This window comes from Lontra canadensis, unplaced genomic scaffold (assembly GCF_010015895.1).
Source record: "Lontra canadensis isolate GAN:19392208 unplaced genomic scaffold, GSC_riverotter_1.0 scaffold100, whole genome shotgun sequence".
Lineage (NCBI taxonomy): Eukaryota > Metazoa > Chordata > Mammalia > Carnivora > Mustelidae > Lontra > Lontra canadensis.
The window spans coordinates 3,777,852-3,796,232 of NW_022631094.1; the positions used below are offsets into that span (position 1 = coordinate 3,777,852).

The following is an 18,381-nucleotide window of genomic DNA, read 5'->3' on the forward strand; positions in this document are numbered from 1 at the left end:
GTTTTATCTGGGCATCTCTGCAACAAATGCCACTATTGACATTTGACACTCACCAAAGCATCCATTAATGATACTTAAGTTTTGTAAATTTTCATAACAGAGTTTGAATAAAAACAGAAAACTTTTAACTATTTTTTTTTCAGGACACTTTTTTTTAGAAAGTGTTTCATTGGAGGTCAAAATATTCTGTCACTAGGAAAATAAATATTTCAGTGACAAAGTTCTATGTGACTTCAATCAAAACTAATTTCCCATCTCTTGAAATTGTATTTTGGAATTGCAAGTTTTACAACCTAAAATTATTCAAATGTCAACGCTCTTACAGTCAGTATGAGAAATAAACTCTATACAGTTCCACCAGCTTCCAAACAGAAGAATTTCTATCTTTGTAAGTTGTAATATAAAATCTAAAAATTCACCATATTTCAGCCTCAAGGACATATATGTCAGGAAAAAAACATGTATATATACAACAGTGCCTTTGTTCCTATAATATTAAAAATGATTTAGTCTAAGCTAGGAAATACAATTAAGTGGAATAAGTACAAGAGGACACCAGTTTTTAAAAATTGGAGGATACTGCAAATGTAAAGTTGAAAATTTTAACACAGTCCTCCCCCCAAGTGTTTCTGACACTTGTATGCTCTAGGAAGAATTATGTCTTCTAATATACTTCACACAAGTATGTTTTATAGGTGTACATACTTTCTCACAAATAAACCAAAACCAAATGAAAATAAAATTTCCTTATCAGAAAAGTAACAGGGACACCTATGGTGCTGTCAGTTGAGGGCTTCACTCTTGGTTTCAACTCAGGTCGTGAACTGACTTATGGGATTGAGCCCCGGGCTTAGCCAGGAGTCTGCTTGAGACTCTCTCCCCCTCTGCCCCTCTTGCTCTACTCTCTCTTCCTCTTCCCTTAAATAAATAAGTAAATATTAAAAAAAAAAAAAAAAAAAAAAAAAAGGGAAGAAAAGTAACAATCCTGTCTGGATCTTAAACAACAATTTCCAGCTTCTAGTTACCAGTTCTAAGACACTCACAGAGTTAATCCTGCTTGATGCAGGGATGAAAGCGATCTCCCGCCGCAGGGTGCAGGGAGCGAGTGGCACGGAGAGGGCTGAGGATTTATCCACTATTATTTAAAGAGCCCAGAGACAGTCTGAAAAATCTCTTTGATCACACCACTTTCCTTGTGTCGCTGGCACATCTTTTCTTTTTTTAAGAAATATATTTTATCTTCTTAAGTGAAATATCCATTAACCAGAAATACTTTTTGTCAGCCTAAGCTATAAAAATGTCATGCACAGAAACTGACAAAACAGCAAAACATCCAACTTACATATTTTAGGCATATTTATTTAATAAATAACTTCAGTAAACAGCATGTAAAAAGTGAACTGTTAAAATTAAAAGGCACTTAACACAAGAATATGACTAGATGAAACAAAATGGGCAAACAGTGAGAAGGAAATATACAGTGGTCTGTTATAGTGTGGGCCAAAGGGGGGACGTGAGTTAAGTAGGGACTGAGGACAACTTCACATGTTCATTAAAAAGGCAAATTTACAGCTGAAATGTCAAAGAAAAAGTACTGGTAAAAAAAAAAGTCTAACCCCACAAATTGCAAACAAATACATTAAATGATTAGAAGAGGTGAGGTGATAAAAAGCACCAGGCTTTAAAAGAAATACAATGAATAAAATAAATTCCCTCAAAGGTCCTCAATTCAGCAAATATTTTGTAAATTAAGGCCATTATGTAAATGATGCTAAATTAAGGACTTTTTTGCAGAAAATTTCCCATACTTTTATCCAAGGCTTGACTTTCTAAAGTGAAGGCAAAGAGTTACCAAGATTAAGTAACTCTTAAAATGGCACACAGGTTTTAAAGCTATGTTTTCCCTTCCTAACTCTCTTTCTCCCGTGGCCTCTGTAGATCAAATATTTCAAAACTATTTTACACCAGTAATCCCCAATATGCTCAATCTTTCAGATATGTCATCAGTCTTGTCTACTAGGCAAAGAGCAAAATAACAAATTTAAAACAATTCTAAACTAGCTACGTCGGACATTTACTTTGGAGTCTGTAAAACTAAAACCTGACATATCTGTAAAGCTAAAAATCAATTTTAATACTTGATTAATGGAAACTCTCAGCATACTCGTTACTTTAACTACTGTCCTTTCAATCACTCTAGCAATATCACTTAATCCCCAGTAAGAGCCTGATTTCAACAGTCCAGGAGGAAAAGGTCAAAAAGGCACAAAGTGACCTTTGCTGACGAGGATAAGCATCCTGTCTCAAGTTTTTTGTCAGTCCCTGGCATTGATTATAACATTATTTTCAAAATAAAAACCTTTTTAAATTATACATATTGTACATTTTCAAAAACTGCACATGAGAGAAATCATAGTGCTACTGCCCTAAAGCTACCTCACTGTGACTGTGAAAATTACCACTCTGCACTCAGTGTCGTCAGTCTGCACAGGTCAAGCTCATTTGCCCTCGTACTTTGGATTGACAACAGTTGTCACAGCACTCTTATAAATCGGATTTTCACCCTAAAAAAAAAAAAAATGAGAAAAATGATCGGTTTACTAAAATCGTGTAGAATTATTAGACAATATTGAAAGTGAATGGTCATTTTTGGACATTCTTTCCGTTCTTATCTGTCCAGATATCACACTCAATTTTTAAAAAGGCATTCATAAAAGTCTACACAGAAATGAAAAATGAAAGCTTGGCTCTTCAAGTGGAAGGGTGACCCTGTATCTGGCATCATTTCATTCCTGAGTCCTTCCTACGCGGCAGGATTAAGAATGTCCTCCATGGCAGAGAACGTGCTATTAGGCTTCTCTCCTCTCAACTATAGTTTTGAATGCCTGTCTTAAAGAAAAATTAGCCCGTCTGCCATTAACTGCCTGATTCTTAATCCTTCATTGTGGGTAAGAAGGTTCTTGATAATTCCTGGGAATCCTGTACTGTCATCTCTGTGAGGGAAGCGTTCTCCTGAGGCTCTTCCACCACAGAACTTACTGATACAGACAGTCCTGCGACAAGGCTTGCACAGGATTGCTGAGGGTCCTGTGCCTCCACAAGTCGTCACATTGCCAAATTTGCTTAAAACGTTAACACAAATAATACCATTCTTCATGAAATAATTGTTATCCTTCGGTATCACACTGGTAAAATGTTTTATCTTTATTGCAATACTAAATTGTGTTAAAGAGTACTGAAATCAAGCCCAGCAAATGACTCCAAGCCATCAATACAAAAGCTCTTCCAAGATCCAAAAATACGCAGGCACTGATGTTTTAAGTAGCAGGCAAACAACATACACTCCCACACTACCATTTTCTTAAAAAAAAAACCACAAAAAACAAAAAAGAACAAAACCCTTACAAAATCCTTATGCTAAGTGATACATTTCAATATCTACTATAGCATTTTCTTTCTCCTATCCTTATAAACTGAAAGTAGGCTTAAAAGCCAACTGAGAAGTATGGTCAATAATCCTCTATCAGGGGGCGCCTGGGTGGCTCAGTGGTTAAAGCCTCTGCCTTCGGCTCAGGTCATGGTCTCAGGGTCCTGGGATCGAGCCCCGCATCGGGCTCTCTGCTCGTCAGGGAGCCTGCTTCCTCCCTCTCTCTCTGACTGCCTCTCTGCCTACTTGTGATCTCTGTCTGTCGAATAAATAAATAAAATCTTTAAAAAAAAATAATAATCCTCTATCAGAGGAAATTACAGTGAGCACAAATCAATAAATGTTAAATAAAAACTTAAGGTATTAAGTTTTTAGGTAAAAATTAAGACTTTGAAATGCTGTTTGGTTTTGTATTGTACCATAGAGCCATTTGTGGTGACTTTTTAAAATATTTGTAGAAAGCATCTAAATAGTGATTTCTGCTTTTAAAATTTATTTATACTTCACTGCGGATTATATTTGGATACGGCTTTTATTGCTGCAATTTTTGCCCTCTAGTAGGGTACAATCTGGTGGATGACACACATGCAAATAAGTTAAGGCACTTTGATACAGTACAAAATACAACTACGTACACAATATGGGAGCAGTAAAAGAAAAAAGGGACTCAGAGAAGATTAAAGGTATTTTCAGAGAAACTGATTATAGATAAAATATTAAAATAGAAATAGAAACACAAGGAAAATCGAAGTTCATAGGCAAAGTCAAGGTCTAGGGAAAAGAATGACACATTTGTGTAGAAATACATACAGTTTAGAAGTTTTTAACAGTGCGCGTGTGAGTGTATGTCCTGAGGTGTGAGCAAGGGAGAAGACACCAGAGAAGGACAGTGCCAAATCCTAAAGGTCTTGTAGGCCACACTGAAAAGACTGAATTTTATCCCACAGATAGGAAATCATTGAGGAAAAGTATAGCGTGTAAAGTTGGGTGGTCCTGAAACACACCAAATAAACCACTACCACTTCAGCTCAGCAGTTAGTCTGAATTCCTATTAAGATAGGACACTATGTTTTAGCCCGACCCCAATCCCACCCCACAAAATACAACTTGACCAGTCATTTCAGAAGCATGGAACTCAGGATCCCTCAGAGACAAACATTACATAATCTGGATGATTAAAAAAAAAATACAGGAGGATATCAACTTATCTCTTATCCAACTGAAGCTAATACATTATTATACAGACATTACAGCTGACATTTCATAACGGAGACAGGAAACTGGATCCTGGCAACTACATTCTTAGCAAGTTATATAGTACAAATAAGTTAAACTCTCCATTTCCATCTTCCTATTCAGCATATGATGCTAAAACTAGATTCTTCCAAATATACTGACAAAAACAAATCACAATTTTTCTTTAAAACAATACATTAGATCTAATATTTCATACTTAAGAATTGTAAGGGAGGTAAACTCATATATAAACCAAACCAACCAAACAAAAAAACCCAAAAATAAAAAAACCCAGAAAACAAAACAAAACCAAAAAACACCCAAATTACTGATGAGTCCAAAGTACATAAGGCAGAAACTTACCTTTGGAGAAAAGTGCCTTTTCATATACACAAATGTTTATATATTTATTATTACATCCAAACAAAAGTTTAACATGCAAGGTTAGAGGTAAAATTAAACTATCTGTGTTAGGCATCATTTTTAAATGGAGGTAAACTAAAGTAAACCATATTAGTTTCCATCGTTCAGAGTGCAACCCCACCCCTATCTTGAAAAAAAAAAAAGATTAAAAGCATATTTAAATCAAGAGAAAAGGGTTCTATTCAGCAGTGAAGTTTCCTGCACTCAGTAAAATGTCATCTCTATGTTCACACTGGAATGACTGAGAGCAGTGGCTACAGAATCATCGCGGATTATAACATAACATACTAGATAGACAACACAGAACTGTGAGAGATTAGGAAGCTGCATTTAAATTTGCATAACAGCAAGGAGGATAGACAATTTTTTAATCCACTTTAAAATTATAAAGTTAATAATTTTACTTTACCTACATAATAGTCTTACGACGTAAAGTAATTACAATGTCTGTTGATTACCTGAAATATGTTAATGACATAATTCATTGATTGGTAAACGCTGGTCCCATATCAGAAAAGTGTTTCAGATTCATAATTTATTTTCATTTCTTAATGCTCATTAATTTCTACTGTTTATTTCTACTTTATTTTTTTGTGAGAAAACATCTCAGAATAACCTGTAGCCATTAATTTACTGGATTTCACTAATGAATAATAAAATTTTAACGAAACTGTTACTTCTTGAATTATCCAAAAGGCTTATTTTGGCTGAAGAAGTAACATTTTAGCCAAAATTAATGATATAAACATTAAGTTTCACTATTATTAATTTCCTTCAATGTACAATTTCATGTGTAATAAAGGTAGAAATTTCACCTTTTAATAGGATACACAGAAATTTAACTCATTTGAGAAGTAGTCATATAGAATTGTCAATATTTGACTATATTTGACCTACCAAAAAAAAAAAAAAAAAAGGGAAGGAAGGAGGGAAGGAGGAAAGAAAGGAAGGAAGGAAAGGAGGAAGGATGGATGGAAGAAAGGAAGGAAGGAAGAAAGGAAAAAAGAAAATTGAGCAAATCTGTTTCCTTCTAAAAATACTCCGTGGAAAGGATTAAGGAAACAGAACACACCAAGTCTAGACTAATACAAAAATGTACCAGCCTGCCCATATATGAATGTGACAGTAATCTTCTGCCATCAAATTTAATTTTGCCATTGAATAAGTCTTAAAATCTGCTTAGAAATAAAAGAAAAATCTGACAAGTAATGGTTTCCAATAGTCTTAAAAACACTGAGTAATCCTGTATTTAAAGTATACTCTCAGTAAATAAGCAAAAAAAGTGTCATTATGTGGTATGTCTGTTACAATGTTTGTCCAATGCGTTAATGTGACAATGTTACTCTAAGTTACTACAAATGTTAAAAAGCTGAAATTCTCTATAAAGAATGGTCTACCTCTTCTTAACCAGGTAACAGAGTCTCCTGAAGGTGAGTGACTGCTGCTAGTACATTGTAGTGGGTAAGAACACAGACCCTGGAGTCCAAACTGCCTGGGTCCGATTCTGAGCTCTTCCACTAACCAGTCATGCGTGAGCCTGGTCAAGTTACCTAACCCTTTTGTGTCTCCATTTTCTAGTATGTGAAATTAAAAAAAAAAGTCCTTGGGAAAGCAAAGAGGAATTCTGGATCACCAGCCAGGAGAATCTGTTCTTATTATAACCTTTTAAATCAGTTTTAGAGACTTACATAATTGTATCAAAATATGCTAGAAGCATTTCATGAAAATTCAGATATAAGGAAATCCTGACCACTAAAAGAAAATAAAAGAAAAAATAATAAATAAAATAAAATATTTTAATAATATTTAATAATACTTTAATAAAATAAAATAATAAAAGAAAAAATAATAAATTTGTCATTCATGTAAAATGTACATTCACCCAAATAGATTACCCTAGCTCAGTGAATAGGAAAAGCAAGCCTTATTACAACTTTGAATTTTCAACTAAATTTTTATTTAAAACTGTAAATGGGACTTTCTCTTTAAAGTCTTGTTTTTTTTTAAGAAGTTCAATGTTAGATTTGAATATTAGAACCATTCAATAACGAGAAAAAAAAATACATAAATAAAAGGTCTTCTGGTTTTTAATGGAATTTCAACTTAAATCAAGAACTGAAGACTCTCCAAATAGTTCTAGAACCAATGATACTGTAGTTGCATATTATACCAATGTTTCACCAGGTTACGTTTATTTTTCTATCTTGCAATTTAGATTCCACTTTTACTTTTCACTATTTCACCCTGAAATCTCCATATAGTGACTCATATGTAAGGATAATGCCACCTGAAGCGCAGAAGCATCGTGAAGATTGTAAGTGACGGGCTGCTATCACATAACGCAGTTCATTAGCCAGACACCCACACCCACACAACAGAGGTTATTAACAGCTCCCGTTAAAGATGTGACAGCTAAGCTCTGAACAGCCACGCGGCTCAATGCTGTCGAAGGGCTGGGCTCTGACCCCAGGTCGGTCTGACCACAAAGCGTGTCCTCTTTTTACTACAACCCAGCTGCTGCTCCTGCACCAGAGAGCTGGTTTTAAAGCCCTTTGAAACACTAACTCTAAATTAACACACACACCAAAAAAAGCCACAATATAGCCGTATAAATAAAGCCAGACTTTAAAAAAAACAGCACCAGTGATAAAGCACACACAGTGCAGTAAAAAATAATGAGTTCACATGCAAAGACAGAAAATGAAAGAAAATACGAACGGCAACTTAGAGACCAGCTTTACGTCCATAGTTTGGATTCTTGAAATTATTAATAGGACTCTTGTAAATCGGATTTTCTTGCTAAAGTAAAAGAAATAGTTTCTAATGATTTCATCAGAAAAAAAAATTGACATGTATAGTGTTTAACCACTACAAGAGAATTTTCACTATGTTATAAATTTTACTCTTATTCTTCCAAATATCATTATTTAAAAAAAAATGCAGTAAAATGCAAATGACTAAAATTCATTTATAATTTAAAATTACCAAAGACTGCCTTCTTGTGTCAAAAGATAAATACATGAAGGCCAACATTTGGCCACCTCACCCTTGGACTTCATATTTCAAAATACATTATATGCTAGCATAACATTCCACTCACAGCTTTTAAAAATTTTTACAAAGTTTATTAAGTTATAATTTGCAGAATGTTAAATATACCCCTTTTAAGTATAGAGTTGTACATACATACCCACAACCAGGATCATCCCAAGAAGATCCTTCATGCCCTCTCCCCCCCAACTCCAGCCTCTGGAAACCACTGATTTAGTTCTGCCCCTATAGTTCTGCCTTTTCCACAATGTCATATAAGTAGAATCATGAAATGTGTAGCCTTTTGAGTCTGGCTGCTTTCCATTAAGGTTCTTCATTAGAAAGGAGAGAGAGAGAGAGAGAGAAGTTTTCCACTGATTATCTTGCTACACAGGTAACATTATTTAGAATTCTATTTTACATGAGATGAGAAAAGGCAGAAGAGCAGATTTAAGATCAAAATTAGGAAATAAAAACAATGACCACAGTATTCAGAAGATCCTTTCTTAAAATGTTTTGTTTTAAGGGGATATATTTAAGATGTTATCTGCTTTTCACTAAATACAAGTTCTCTGAGTGACGAACTTCCGGAGAAATAAAATACTTAAAGAAAACTTTAATAATCAGTTTCAGAGTTAACAGACAAGCCTTAAAAGTGTTACATTTACTTTGTAAACCTCCTTACATTTTAGATGTTCTGCAACTTACCGTGTCCCATTTGGCATTCATTTTCTCCTTTTCAAATTTCGCAAATTCCCTTCTGTCATGAATTATCATTAAAAGCTTCCAAATCAGCAGCAATGCAAGGCCAATAAGAACAATGCCAGCAACCACGCCAGCTACAATTGGAATGATGTCTGGACCAGTGGGACACTCTGTAAAATAAAAAGGAAAGAGTGAGCCCACAAGGGATGATACATGCAAAATACGGCCCAAACTACAAAGACCTCATTAGTCTTGTATCCAAAACATATAGGAATAAAAACCCAAAATAAGTAAATGAAAAGAATTCTGAAGAATCTATAAAAAAGATTCTAGAACTAATAAGTGACTTTATAAAGCCATAGGATACATGATCAATAAATAAAAATTATATGTATTTCTATATATTATACAGAAGTTGATTTCTACATACTGGAAATTGAAATTTAGAAAATAATACGTTCTACAGTAGCATTGAAAATCATGAAGTACTTATGTACACATCCAACAAAATATGGGCAAGATTTGCATGCAAAAATTACTAAGCACTGATGAAAGAAATCAAAGACCTGAATAAATGCTAAGATGTCAATTCTCCCCCCAATTTGATCTACATAAACTCAGTGCAATCCCAATCAAAATCCTGGCGGGAGTTTTATAGATTATCAGCAAGTTAATTCTACAATGCACAAGGAAGGCAGAGAACTACAAAAGTGTTTCAAAAACACTCTGGAAAAGAACAAAGTTGGACATCTCATTGTCACCAGATTACAAGACTAACTATGAAGTAACAGTAATTGAGATAGTGTGGTATATTGGCGAAAGGTCAGATGCACAGATTAATGGAACAGAATAAATAATTAGAAATAGGCCATCATACATAAGATCATCTGATTTTTCAACAAAGGTAGAGAAGGGTCAATCTTTCCAACACACAGTGCTAGAAATACTAGACATCCACATGCAAAAAACCGAATCTCACTCCATACACTAAGATTAACTCAAAATGAGTTATAGACCTAAATGGAAAACCAGAAATTATAAACCTTCTAGAAGAAAACACAGGAGAGAAGTCCTTTTGATCCTGAGTTAGGCAAAGAGTGCTAATGTAATAGTAAAAGCAAGATCCATAAAGAAAAACTCGGCAAACTGTAGTTCATCAAAATTAAAGCTTCTTTTAAAAAACACTTAAAGGGTGAAAAGAGAAGGAAGCATTAACTGGTAAACAATATTTGTCAAACACATACCTGGAAATGCAAAACAATACAGAAACTTCAAAAACACAGTTCGCCTATTTCTTACAAAGTTAAACATATGCTCACCATATACACCGAAATCCATTCCTACTACACTTCCAAAAGAAATGAAAATTTACATTTCACAAAAACCTGTATACAAATGTAGAAAGAATATACAAAAAAGTGCCTATAAAAATCAAAATAAAAAATATTTCATCTTCTGAGAAGCTGAAAAAATTCATGCTTTACAATATCCTTTAACAAATTATCTTTCCCAGTAGTACCTAAACCTAAATCAACCTCAAACTTAAGCATCATCAATAATGATCTAAGTCCTAGTAAGTTCCTGGTTCCTAAGAAGAGTCAGGCAGTATGCTGAGTGTATGCTGAGTGCTCTATGTGGATTCACGCATTTAGTCTTCAAACTCTCCACTGATAACACTTACGACCTGCTTTCTCTTTTTCTTATTTCTTATATAGTTAATAATACTATTTTAAGCTTTGAGATTTAAACTGCCTTTACTTGAACCTAAAATAATCCAGCTGGAGGCCATCACTGGGTGTTAGGGAAAATGCCAAGAGGCGTAAGTTGTAGCAAAAGAAGAAAAAAGGAAAAGAAAAGAATGTAAAATGATCAGATTTTTACCCGGAGTCTCTACAACATGAACGATGGCCTCATTGTTCCCATTTACTGAGTATGTGAAATAGAACCAGCAGTCGTCAACATCCTTCTCCTTACAGTGGGACAGGGGATCAACCTGGCCTGGCTGCGGTAATTTGTCCCGATTTTCAACCTTGGTGATGTTGAAATGTGAACATTCCTGTGCACATGTGTCTTTCTTTTCTCCTTTATTGAAGGCTCTGCACTGAACACATTCTCTGTGAAAATACAAATTATATTAAAAAAGGTATTTAAAATTTAAAATGAGTATTTGCTGAAAGACTATTTCGTGTGAATAAATGGGAGAGGCACAGGACACTGCTAGATGGAAAAATTAAATATAAAAATGCTCATTTCCCCCGTGAAATTACATAGTACAGTTCAAACTAAAATCCAAAAAGAGGAGTTAAAAAGTAGTAAAATAAAAATAGCCTTATCAGACATTATAAATGCACAGCACAAACCAAAATGACTTAAACAACGCGTTGTTGGTACAACCGTTCTTCAAAAGGCAAAACCTTCAATTTTGCTTAGTTTAGTCAAGAGATAGTAATTAGACAAGTGGTAAGACTAATTCACAAAGGTTACCCTGTGGAGTCAACGACACAGCCAATTCGGACCAAAACGATGGCACCAACTACTCTCCTATGACACACTTAAGTATCATACAACAAATGCCAGCGACTGAGAAAGGATTTTTAAGACTCAGAGCGGGCCACCATGTGTCAGAGATTTTATTTCCAGTATGACCGAATATCAGTACTATTCTGGTTCTAGTCTAATACTACACAGTTAGGTCAACAGACAGCAAATACTGTTTCCGGCACCCGGGAAAGACTTACTTATGTTCCGCACAGACACCGAGGCAGGTCTGACACATCTCACAGGTCGGCCCTTGGAACTTGGGGTCGGTGCACTTACAGGCGCCACACTCGCAGACGCCCCGGCCATTGCAGATCTGTCCGTTCGTGGCCAGGCACGAAGTCGTGTCCAGAGAACAGTCACAGGCACTGCCAGTGTAGTTGGGGTTGCACTCGCACACGCGACACTTGCAAACACCATTTCCTGGGATTAAGAATATCATTTCTCACAACAGTGGTAAAGATATCAACCCTGGCACCGACTTCAAAGTCAAAAGAAGCAGTAATGTAGAAGAACACGTAGCTAAGGATACATGGACCCTACAGTGCTGCCCTTTTCCTACTTATTCACCAAGCAAACTCCTGATGCTTTTTTATTGTATTAGATGGGATCACACTTTAGAATCATTTTCAGACCCTTTTCTCACCTCCACAAATTAAGCCATTGGATCTATCGCAGTTGAAATTATCACACTCGCAGAATTTTCCAGAATAAATTTCATTTGTATTATCTCTCTTCCTACAAACACACTGTCCACAGACACACTCTCCATTGTTGCTACAGATTTCCGAACTGTTTTCTTTCCTGCAGTAAGCATCCATATCTTCACTGTTCACTTCATCCGTGCTACATTCGCAATGTCTACCAACTCGGCCCTCGTTGCACCTAAAGAAAGAACTCAAAATCTCAATCACATAAAGTAAAAATTTAAAATAAGAAGTCATACTGCGAGAAAGATGGGGAGAGGAAGCAAGACTGTGAACAGTATCTTCAAAATACAATTATATTACATGGGAGTGTTCACACCACATGTCACAGACATGTATGAAAGTGTTCATATGTGCACACGTGTGTGTGTGCATGCACCAGCTAAGTTCACATGGAATATATGCAAGAGACTAGGGGAAAAAAATGTCTTCAGGAAAATAACCATTTTGATCAAGATGAAAATATCATCTAGCACTGAACAGGTAAACAAAACATTTGGAAATATAGGAGCAACTTACTTTAAAAGAATATGTTAGAATCAAATGATACGCTATCACATTTGGTATTATAGATGAAGCATCTCTAAATTTAAAGCAATGGTCCAACCATTAATCTAAAAAAGTACAATAAACACACCCCAAAAAGTGCATAAAAGTTAAAGAAAAACATACTGACCATAGCATTTAAAAATATACTATTTAAAAACAGGTACATCCTATGGGTCCAGACTTTTCAGACACACTGTATTTTTTGAACACCCAAGGGTTATAGACACTGGAAATATAGTAATTCTGTATCTGGAGAATATGTAAAGGGGAGGAAGGCAAAATATTGTTTTTTTAAAGATTTATTTATTTTAGAGAGAGCGAGCATGGACGCAGGCCCGCAGGCTGGGGGAGGGGGGAGTGGGAGAAAGAGGGGAACCTTAAGCAGACTCCCCACTGAGGTTGGATCCAACGCCCCTAGGCCTCAACCCCAAAACCTGAGACCATGACTGGAGCTGAAATCAAGAGCTAGCCGCTTAACCGGCTGAGCCATCGGGCATCCCAGGAAGACAAGACATTTTTAAGATTTTTTAGTTAATGAATTTTACTAAAAATGGATCTACATGACTCAATCAGGATACATATAACATAAAAAAGTAAAATGTAATATTTAAATTGTTATTTAGAATAGACAACTAGTAACTGATGGTGAAATCCAGCCATTTATTTTTCTCATGGTTAAAAACCCTTCAACGCCTAGTCATTTGGGGCTGACATTTAGATCAAAATACTCTCCCCTTCCTCGGATCTTTCAAGGAGAAAGCTATATTCAGAATCTATTCAATTTTAATTTTTAATTAAAAGGTAACCACAAACCACAGTGTAAAAATTTTTTAAATGATTCAATTACAGTTTTGTTAGTAGATTTCATGTTCAGAAAATTGTTTTTCTTTTTACTTTCACAAAACATATTTGTTTTTAAAAAATTATTCCAACAATGCAGAAGTACATGCACAAGGTAAACACCCTTCACTGCTTCCTGGTTCCACTTCCCAGATAAAACCACTGGAAGTTTGATATATCTTCCTAAAACCCTTTCTGTAAATGTATTTTATATAAGCTTATTTAGCTCTAGAAAATTCAGGTTGCTATTATATGAGGGGAAAAACCCCAAAGCTACCTTAACAATATGTTAAATGTATGTCTTAGATGGCTATAAAATCTTTTATTTGAAAGAACATCTTGACAAAAAAGAAGGGAGGGAAAAACTTTCTATAAATACCACACAAGATTCTCAAACTAATCTCATGGTGAGCAGCACTGGTTGAAACAAAGAATTTACTTGCTCTAAATAGATTTTTTTCTGGATTTCTCAAAAGAGCCTGCCCACAACTTTCTAAACCTAATATACCTCTCTCTCTCTGTCATCCTCCAACAACCTCAGCTCACCTGCAAGCTCCACACTCGAACGTCCCATTTCCTTCATGACACTTTGGACTGCTAGGGATGCCTTCACTTTGGCATTCACATTCACAGATGAACTCAAGAATAACTTCTACTTCTTCAGTAAAGCCTAGAGGCTTAATTTTAATGGTTTCAGAATTCTTATTTGGACATTTATTTGAAGTTATGCTAATTTCAAATTGAACCTTGAAGGAAAAAAACAATTAAATTAACCACTAACTAGGCAATTTAAATCTGCTAAAAAATATTTCAAAAAGCTCAATTCTTTTACTGTTTCTCAAATTATAAACTAGATTTGCTTATAAACAAGCAATTTTTTTTCTTTTCTTCAGAAAAATGCTTATATAACTTACCTCATCTCCAATGGAAATATTGGAACATTTTCTTCCATTCTCCCCAGTTCCGTTCACCCCATTCTTACAGTAAGATTTGTAATTTATTGTTACTCCTTCTGGCAACTTGCTATTTTCCAAAATGACTTCTGAGGATAGGGACTGAAAGAAAGACAACAAAATGCTACTATAAAGTATCCTGAATGCATAAAACCAATGGGCAAAATAAACTACTAAGAAATGTTATTATTTAAATAAAAGATTTGGAGCCAAATCCTGAATGACCAGAAAACACACGACCACAGAGAAACGGGCTCAAGTCAAAATTCTTCAAAATACTGTACATGATTAGAAAGTAAGATGGAGGGCTTGGGTGCCTCAATCTTAACTCGAAGGCTCAGACCCTTAACTGTAAGTGTCTGCCTTCCGCTCAGGTCATCTCAGAGTCCTGAGATCAAGCCCTGCATCGCGCTCCCTGCTCAGCAAGGAGTCTGCTTCTCCCTCTCCTTCAGCCCCTCACCCTTGCTTGTGCTCTCTTGCTCTTAAATAAAACCTTAAAAAAAAGGAATATTTGTGCTTAATTATTGCTGATCATACAGTAAGAAAAGTCTTGATATTAAATACGAGGAGTCCTAAGAATTCAGAACATATTGCTCCATTGGCAATATGGCTCTCCTCTGGCCCTACCACTTCCAGCCAACTAAGGACACAGGTAAACAACAGACTATATAGTCTAGGAACAAATCTGTTTAGGAGCCATTACAGACCAGGCTCCCCAACCCCCCAGCCAAGAAACTACACACATAAAATAACAACAACAACAACAAAATTCACACAAACCCAAAACCCCAAGTACAAAGGATTCAAGCCAGTGCATTTTTTTTTAGAATATCAGAAAGCTCAAGACAAATGGAACAGGGTTAGCGGCAAGCTGTCTCTTGTTCACATACCTACATGCATGTGAGTTAGGAAAATACTGCAATATTCTGTTGAGATGGAGAACAACTATAGGGAAGACATGGAACAATTGAGAGTCTTGAAAATCTTTGTAATAAAAAACCCTCTCTGAGTAGGATCTCTTTGAGTAGGGTCTTTCCAAAACATTTTGGGAAACCGTCCTCAGCATAAGGTAAAAAGTATCTAAAATTCAACCTGTCAAAAGGTTGAGGGGTAGACACATAATGTGTACAATATTACAAATGTCTTCTGACTACTTAAAATGATTATTCACCAATGCTTAACGAGAATCACTAAACGTACTCTGGATTAGAGCTCTAGACAATTCAACTTCCTTCCGTGTGTGAGGGAAGAAAAAAATTTTATCAATCTTTCTAAAATTGCCAAGTCACATATATATATATATTTAGCTATGTACATATTTTATGGCAAATGTATATATGAGTGCCTCTGTATCTCTTAAGAATAGAAAACTGTATCTCTGAATCCATGGCAAAAGAAGAACTGGCAAAAAAGCTTTTCCAGAACAATTCATCAAAAGAGATGAATCTAGACTGGGGGAGGGGGGAGGAGACGGAGGTAATCTTTTAAGTCTAAATGTAAGTTATGTTTCACTTGTTTTCCAACAAGGAAACCTACTTAATAACAACAAACAGACATTTAGAAACCTTCCCCACATGCCTTTAACGTATTTTTGCTTTGTTTAGGTTACGTACATAATTCTGCTTCTGTAAGAGAATATAAGTGGTTTTTGCTCCAGATACACAACATGTTAGTTTTACGTTGTCCTCGGGGCTTGCTAAATCGTGTATGAAGGGACATTTACTTTCTCTGGGCAAAGTACACTCAACAGGGTATTGTTTAAAAGAGATCTTATGCAGAATGTACTTACATTGTAGGCATCAATAATCAACTGAATTACGTTGCTGGAATTTGCAGATAATGTTCCTACTGCTGACTTAGGGATCAAATTTTTCAGTTCCTGAAATTAAAAGATAATACCTGTGAATAAAAACACTATTCATTCAACCGATGAGCACTGACTGAATATGTAAAATACTGAAGTACAAGCACCCTAGACAGTCTCTAAATAACTTAAGGAGTCAAACCTGAAAAAAACTAGTCTTAGATGTAATTAAAAATAGAAAGCACTACTGTAAAATCCAGTCTGTCTGGCTAGTAACACTTTCCTATATTTCAATCAGACATATATTTTGTTTCTAATGACTAGACACGAGGGCTCTAGAAATTGGTTCCTCTTTTTATCCACACACATATACTTACCTTGTAAACAGGCTGAAATTCTTCTGTAACTGCAAAAATTGTCTGAATGTTATTTTCACTTAGTTTCTGGACAAGGTGAGCAATAGAAGGATAATCCTACAAAATTAAATAAAATTTAGTATGTAATTACATCCAATGTATTCCAGTTTTTCAATACTTTTTCAAAATGATGATTTGCATATTTAATTGCATTGCTTACACAAGCCTGCTTGAAATAACACAAATAACTGCTGAGGTGGGAGGTGTGTACATGTGGGTTTCTAATCTTCTATCTTCATATATATACACACACACACACAAATCAACTTCCACAATAAAAAGGTATTAAAAAGCAAGATCTATGCTTATTAAATGTTAGAACAATGAAATTAAAGAACTGCCAATAACTATAGGTTATATCATGAATCACCAAAATTCACCAGGTTTAGACTTCTAGAATTTGAATAATTTGCCAGTCTTTGTTTTCCGTAAAACCAGAGTGCCTACTTCCAAAAATCTTATATAAATAAGATGAGGAGTATTGGACTATACAAATCATCTGTATGGAAATAATACCAAATTTGCTACGAAATGATGTGTGCAAGGGAGAAGACACAGCGATGGGCGGAGGCACGGAGTGAGAGTGTCCAAGCAGCTGCTTTCACCTATTGAGGCCCTTGTCTATGTAGCAGGAAACGAGCACAAAACCACATCTTCAGACACAGACACTAGCTTCCTTGCACATTAAGTTAGGGCCTGTACTTACCTAAATAACAAACCCACAAGCCAATCGCCCACACTATATTTAGTATTAAACACCAAAATCCCACACAAATCCATTTAATATGTAAGGAATTCAGCACTCACATAATAATGGCTCATTGTGTACATATCATTTTCCAGGTGACACTGTCCATCATTTGGTAAAACAATGCCACCAAGTTTGCCATCTCCGGCAAAGTGAAACCCAGCATCCGTGGAAAACACCAGCAGTCGTGTAACATTCCTCCAGCCGATCAAGGACTTGAAAAGAAAGATTTCGGTTTATAAATCCTATCCACAATCACTGTGCATGAAGCTGTCATCCTCACATAGGCTCCCACTGCACTTTTAACCTCATCCTAGACCTTCCCCGTAGCTTGTCTTTTTGCGGTGCTGACATCTGTACTGACACCTGCACAGAGACCATGACAGAGGGCTCCTCCATCCCCCAGGAAAACTGTGTCTTGCTTGGTTGCCCATTTCTCTCAGCTCTTTTTAAAAAACTGTATCTTTTAAAATCAATGTCTCCCTCCCCGAGCAGAGGGTAAGCTCACTGCATGTGTGGCATCGTACCTCCAGGAGCCAGCACAGGGCTCGACACACAGCAGGTGTGTAACGGGTGCATAAAATGTCTCAGCCCATTCCGTACTTCACCCTACTGCTACTCCATGTTCCCATCCATCCTTCACCCTGCTTTTAGCTTCAAAAGTATATACCTCCTTTATCAAGCCTCCACATTAGGCCTTCTTTTTTTTTTTTTAACTACAGAAGAAATGATCTTCTCCCAAGACCTGCCCTGCTTAATGCCACCCACCATGCCTCATCGGTACTATTTATTTGTTCTCGTACTTTTTTCTCCTCCTCATTCAACAAAGGATTTAAAGTAGCAATAAAGGGGCACCTGGCTGGCTCAGCTGGTAGAACACGTGACTCCTGATGTAGGGGTTGTAAGCCCCACTTTGGGTGTTGAGATTACTTAAAAAATAAAATCTTAAAAAAACCCAATAAAGTAGCAAAAAAATCCTTTTCTCTCTATGGTCAATTTATATTT

At 35.8% G+C, this 18,381-nt stretch overlaps 1 protein-coding gene across 2 annotated transcripts in view; it reads right to left on the reverse strand.

Annotated features, from left to right (window-relative positions):
- Positions 1-1,338: 1,338 nt before the first annotated feature.
- The window catches only part of ITGB1 (integrin subunit beta 1), a 44,283-nt gene continuing 27,240 nt past the window's right edge, over positions 1,339-18,381 (reverse strand). The window contains exons 7-17 of one of the 2 annotated variants that reach the window (XM_032837904.1): positions 17,436-17,591; positions 16,590-16,685; positions 16,198-16,287; positions 14,370-14,510; positions 14,002-14,201; positions 12,006-12,244; positions 11,560-11,782; positions 10,703-10,935; positions 8,825-8,991; positions 7,805-7,885; positions 1,339-2,564 (exon numbers count right to left, since the gene is read on the reverse strand). In XM_032837904.1, coding sequence (XP_032693795.1) covers positions 7,811-7,885; positions 8,825-8,991; positions 10,703-10,935; positions 11,560-11,782; positions 12,006-12,244; positions 14,002-14,201; positions 14,370-14,510; positions 16,198-16,287; positions 16,590-16,685; positions 17,436-17,591 — 1,620 coding nt within the window. In that variant the 3' untranslated portion in view covers positions 1,339-2,564; positions 7,805-7,810. The remainder of the gene's footprint in view (positions 2,565-7,804; positions 7,886-8,824; positions 8,992-10,702; positions 10,936-11,559; positions 11,783-12,005; positions 12,245-14,001; positions 14,202-14,369; positions 14,511-16,197; positions 16,288-16,589; positions 16,686-17,435; positions 17,592-18,381) is intronic. The other variant, XM_032837905.1, reaches the window with a different exon arrangement.